Source organism: Pelmatolapia mariae, linkage group LG14 (genome assembly GCF_036321145.2).
Source record: "Pelmatolapia mariae isolate MD_Pm_ZW linkage group LG14, Pm_UMD_F_2, whole genome shotgun sequence".
Lineage (NCBI taxonomy): Eukaryota > Metazoa > Chordata > Actinopteri > Cichliformes > Cichlidae > Pelmatolapia > Pelmatolapia mariae.
This window is the reverse complement of record NC_086239.1, coordinates 11,249,355-11,255,354: the sequence shown is the minus strand read 5'-3', so window position 1 is coordinate 11,255,354 and position 6,000 is coordinate 11,249,355. Positions and strand designations below refer to the sequence as shown.

The following is a 6,000-nucleotide window of genomic DNA, read 5'->3' as shown; positions in this document are numbered from 1 at the left end:
TATGTTGTTTTTGTTTTTTATTATTATTATTACTTAATTTCTTTAGCAGTAAATAAAGGTGGTGAGTTTGTTTTAACTGTACTGACTCCTTAGTTTTTCTGTTTTTAGCCACATATCCGTCACCACCACCACTCCCATGTAAGGTGAAGAAATGAGGCCAGCTTTTAAATGTACCGCCACCTGCTGGACAGGCTGATCCACACACTAAAACTGGATTTCATGACATCGGGTATTGCCACTACCAAGCTTCTCTTTTCTAATGACTGAAAAGCACATCCTTAATAGAAATACATTTTACCTCTCGTTTTTAACTACAACTAACCGATCTTTTAAGCACGTCAGTGCCAACTCCAGTGGGAAATGATCTCCATCAGTGTTCAGCGCAGCTTATTTCAGGCTGACATTTTACCTACTGTTTCATGTGGGTAATTAAATACTGAGATGTAGGCCACCGGAGCCCCTGCTGAGAGACCCACACACAGACACGAGGCACAGACTGACATTAAAGGACTGAATCTGCTTTTTAAAAAAAGAGATGCTGGCGATAACTAAGACATCAAAACTCACAGGCTCCATATATGAAGACCAAAAGACTCTTTGGTGGTTTAAGTGAATCAAGAGGAAAAGCTGAGATCCCCTGACGTTTTCACCAATTAAATCCACCTCAGCAGACACAGCAGAAGGATTTTCAAATAAAATACGAGTGTGTGTGTGTGTGTGTGTGTGTGTGTGTGTGTTTATCATGAGGAGAGGGAATAAAAATCAGTGGAGCAGAAGAGGAGAAAGGCTGAGATTGGCATCCTTCCTCTTTGCATACTGATGCTCTGAACGCGACTTATATCAGCAGCTCTTTGCAAATTCGTTTCACTCAGTACCTTCTACAGTCCTGGTATTTTTCATAATGCGCACTGCTGGTTCGTCCTCTTTCTCTGTCCTGAGTGCTGTTTCTTGGAGGTTTTACAGCCTCTAATCTGCTCCCCTTTTTTTCTCCCTTGTAAGCCTAAAATAACTTAAGCCAAACAAAAAAAAACAAAAAAACAACCCAGTTGGATCAGACTTCTTCAGCTCTGGGAATCCATGTCACAGGGACGATGATGAAGGTGGCAGCTGCTAAAAACAGATGAGCTCTCTCTGGTGCTGACAGACGCCGCAGCATTCCCCAATCTCGTGTGAAATAAATTGCTTTTGTCACCGTCCTCCACTGGAGAGGACCACGAAACGAACTTAACAGTGGAAGAACTGTAGCATGCGCGCGTGTGTGTGTGTGGTGTGGGGTGGTGGTGAAGGGATTTACAGAGCATTTGAAAGGCTTAAGAAAAAAAAAATCAAATAACACATTTGTACATTGCTCTCCAAAAAAAAAAGATTTTCCTTTATTTAAATCATGTCAATTCACTTCCCAGCATACGTCATGAAAACACCGTGCTTTTTTTAACGTTTTGCAACATTTTTTCAAAAAGTAAAAAACAAAAGGAGCATTTTTTTACTTCTTAACCCAACTGGGCAAGGTTAGAACCATGAACTACAGAAGGAAAAGAGAAGGTGGTATCCTCAGTTTGTGCTGATACTGGAGTGTGAAAGTTTTACATTTCTCACTTAATTTAAAAAAAAAAACAGAGCATAAGGTGTCCCTGCTCTCGTCATCCTCCACACAAAAACAAAACAAGTCCCTCAGCGCTCATCTACATTTGCACCCTGCCAATTTTTAAGAGAACATTTGAGGGGTGATTTTACACTGGGTTTTAGTTTTCAGCTTTTAAAAAAAATTTTGCTCAGTGAAACTTGCCGTAGGTCACAAAAGACCCCCACCCCTTCCATTGGGTACAGACCATGCTGAAACATTATAATGCACAGAAACACACTCACAAAAAAACAAAAACAAACAACCATCAGCTCATGTAAGGTGAGAAAAAGCAAATTTACAGAGAAAACTCTTCTCTAACCCACGATCCACATACAAACCTTTATTCCTGTTACTGTTTTTATTAATAAATGCTCTACTTCACATACAGTATAGTTAGTACACACCTAGTGTTCATCTGGGAGTCTCATCATTACTGTGCTCCTTTCAAAGCCCGGCGTCAGGGTTTAAAACTAGACCCCGGCCTGGGTTTCTTTTTTTGTTTTAAACTTTGTGCTCAAACTCAAACATCCATTAACAGTCATATATGTGCTTCACCCACAAGTACAGTACATCTGGATTTTGTGCAAATCAAAAAAAAAAAGAGAAGAAGAAGAAGAAACACATTAGTCCATCATTTTAAAAATTTTCATTAAAAACTGAGGAAGTCTGATTATTTGTCGGCCTTCAAATGAGGAAGGCGTTCTCCACGCCGCTGCGCTCTTCAATGCAGTCAGGACTGAAAACCACACGCGCTCAGTGATGGCGGGATCGTGGGGTGAGTGTGCATTAGGTGCTGGAGTGGCCTGACACACTACATTTAGGGGAACTGTTTAGTTGACCTTATTGACCTTCTGTGCGTTGAGCTGGTTTGTTTTAAACGCACACACACGCACAGACAAACACGCACACTTGCAAAACACCCCCCAAGAAATCATTAATTCGAGACGGAGTTCCTGTTAAACTGTACCGGATGTGTCGTTGGTTGTAAACTGGCACTTGTCGAGAAAGTGCCAATGTGGCAGAAGAGAGACCAGGCGTACGTCCGTCTCTGGCTTTGTGAAGCCGGGCAGACCTCATGGCTTCATGGGAAAAGGGTCTGGCTGAGGCGAGGGGAGGGACGGCCAGGTCAGATGTTACCTCTAAGATGGTTTTCTTTTTAAATTTCCAAGATTTTAAGTGGACACCTGCCCTTTTCCTCCCACCTCCCCTCAGTCCAGACCCCCCACCCTGGCAGGCCCGCCTGGTTCAGAGGGAGGGTGTGGGGTGAGGGGCTCATTTCTCCATGAGTGACAGCTGGATGATGCGCTGCAGCTCCTCTTCCTCCTGCTGCTGCCGAAGCTCCGCCTCCTGCTGCTCCCGGGCTGAGATCTCCATGGCGATACGCAGCTGCTCGTCATAGCTGCAGGTGGTCGGCTTCTTCTTGGAGGGGGTGGAGCAAAGGCTGGTGGGGGGGCGGGGCTTGTGCTGGGGGGTGCTGCGTACAGGGGCGAGGAAACACGGGTTTAAAAACCTCCTCAGTGGGCACACAGTAGGCATCATTCATAATAAGGATAAGTCAGCAATGCTTTCACTGTGAGTCACAATGCATTAATAATGAATGAGGTCTGGGTTGCCAGGTTATGAGAATCTCCTCTGATTGCTGTTTATCTTTTCATCATGACACTTTGCTTTGTCTTTTAATCTAACGCTTCACCGGAACTTAAACCTGGATCTGTCTCATCCTGATTCCATTTATTACCGTCTGTCATTCTGCAGATTTGATGAACGGTGGGAGAAAACTATTATCGACTCAAATTAGCTGCAGACTACATTGTGGAGTCTTAGTAAACGCTTTATTTAAAAACAAGTTGTGACAAAGGCTTCAGAAGAGACACAGCGGTCCCCATAACTGTGCTCAGTTCTATCACGAAATACTAAAAAAAAACCAAACTGTTTTTACCACAGACTGTATATAAAAGATGGACACAGAAAGCCTGGAGTCAAGCATTTTAGCTGTCACTGTCTTTTTTTTTTCCAGCTAAGTCATTCTGAGGACACTACACACAATAGTCAAGCATTTCTCTCTGCAACCCCAATGCCAAAAAAAAGCATCAAATAAAATACAATTTGGGACTCTGACGTGAAAATCTCATAGACACTAACTTTATTTATAGTGGAACACAGAAAACATGTCAAACGGTTAAACATTTTACTGCTTTAGAAAAGTATTAGCTCATGTGGAACTTGATGCCCCACAGCAACACATCTCAAAAACGTTAGGCAAAAAAGAAGTAAGTGATGCTAAAAAGAAACAGCTGGAGGGACATTTTGCAACTGATTAGTTTAACTGGGTAACAGGTTAGTATGATGGCTGGGTAGGAAAAGACAGGCAGCGTGTCTCATGAGTAAAGACGTTCACCAATTTGCCAAAATTCTGGATAAGGCAGAAAAGCAGTACTGGCCTGTGATTTTGGGCCCTCAGGCAGCACTGCATTAAAAACAGGCATGATTCTGTTGTGGAAAACACTGGATGGCCTCAGGAACACTTCCAGAAATCACTGTCTGTGAAAACGGCTCGCTGTGCCCTTTAGAAATCAAACTTATGCTTAAGTTCATCAAGGGCGATCCGCCTGCTTTCCTGGGTGTCTGACTGCTGGTCTGTTATTTACATCACTTCCTCTTTCCCACGCTGTCAAACTCAATGCCGACAGCTCTGCTCTAGTGACCAGTCCCGCTTCCACTGAGCCAATCTGCCTCCACTCTGCTGAGATGTTAGCTTATTTTTTCCATATCTGACATATTTTCTGTGTTCTACAGTAACATTTGGGTTTATGAGATTGCATTCTGTTCTTATTTTTACAGCTTTGCAACTTTCTCTTGGTGTCGGTCTATAGGTCCAACACTTTCCCCTCAGGTTATAACTTTGGCTCGAGTAAACACTGCTATGGCAAGACTTGGGGAGGAGGCAGTGACGAAGAGAATAGGACAGTCTGTGAATCCAACCAGTCATCTGCAAACAGGGAAGGCACCCAGAGAGAGAAACACTGTCTAAAGATAACAGAGGCTAAAGTCAACTACAGCACTGCCAGCACGCACGCACACACACACACACACACACACACACACACACACGCGCGCACACACACACACACACACACACACACACACACACACACACACACACACACACACACACTGGAGCTCAGATAGCAGATAGGAGAGGGGGAGAATAGCAGGATGGATAAGAGAATAGAGCAGGGAATGGGACAGGAATACAGGATGTGAGTCAAGTATGGGAGGAAAGAACCACAGGAAAAAAAATTCACAGAGGAGTGCGAGACACTGAAGATTAACAACACATAAGAGAGCTGAGAGGAAGTCAGAGACAATGCGGTGGAGGGATGGCAGGATATAATCGCCTTCATCCTGACACTCAAGGAGATTTATGCGGGGGCTTTTTTCCCCTCGCTGCTGACAATGAAAGTCCCGCTCTCTTTAATTCACTGACGCTTTTATCAGACTTTCTAAGAAAGTCCCCGATAACAAAGAGCTCTAACTCAAACACGTGGGTGTCATTAAAAATCCCCGAAAATAAAACAAAGGCTTTCATTCTGACCTCTCGACACGACTCGGGTCGCAGGACAGAGGGTGAGTCCCCGGCTTGCTGTTGGTCAGCGCCTCCCAGATGGTCACCTGGGCACACAAAAGAGAAGGCGGCACAGGAAGTCAGTGAAGGAGCACTGCAGGAAGCGGTGCATGGAAAACAAATGCATCCTCGTTCCCTGTAGGCAGCTTCCTGTTAACGTATGGTAGAGACGCTGCCTTGGTCGTAAACTAAATGATCGATCCTGGCTGAGGTCCTACTCAAGTCCACGCACAGTTTTAATGCTACCAGTGATTAATAAAGATGAGAATCACTTGTTAAATATTAGGCTTCACATAAAATACATGCACACATGCCATATATAAGCATATATTAATAGCCATCATAATCATCAGAGATTTGAAACTTGAGTTCTCAGCTGGTTTCTGCATTCTTACCTAATCATGAGGATCTCTCCTTAAAATCTAGTTTTAATACCTTTAACGCTGTATTTCCTGCTTCCTGTGACACTCCTCCCTCTCAGCCTAAGTTTAATAATTTTCCTGCTTTTGAGTGAAAAAAACAAAACATTGCTAATCATCAATTGTGGGGATAGGGTAAAACGAGAAAATCTCAGAGGCTTTAACTTTAAATAGACGTTCAAGTTTCAAATTCAGCTTCACACTGTCATAGAAATATATGGAAGCTGTGAACAAAAGCTGTTTTTTAGAAGATGACAGGATACAGTGTAAGCTAGATTTGTACAGCAGTTAATTCTGTAAAACACGGCGTGTCGGCGGTGAGATCCTTTAAC

The 6,000-nt window shown here is 43.4% G+C and overlaps 1 protein-coding gene across 4 annotated transcripts in view; it reads right to left on the bottom strand.

The window, feature by feature from the left end:
• Positions 1-1,354: 1,354 nt before the first annotated feature.
• The window catches only part of ankrd13b (ankyrin repeat domain 13B), a 41,098-nt gene continuing 36,452 nt past the window's right edge, over positions 1,355-6,000 (bottom strand). For 3 of the 4 annotated variants that reach the window (XM_063492451.1, XM_063492453.1, XM_063492452.1), the window contains 2 exons: positions 5,220-5,296; positions 1,355-3,098 (listed from right to left, as the gene is read on the bottom strand). In XM_063492451.1, coding sequence (XP_063348521.1) covers positions 2,897-3,098; positions 5,220-5,296 — 279 coding nt within the window. In that variant the 3' untranslated portion in view covers positions 1,355-2,896. The remainder of the gene's footprint in view (positions 3,099-5,219; positions 5,297-6,000) is intronic. The other variant, XM_063492454.1, reaches the window with a different exon arrangement.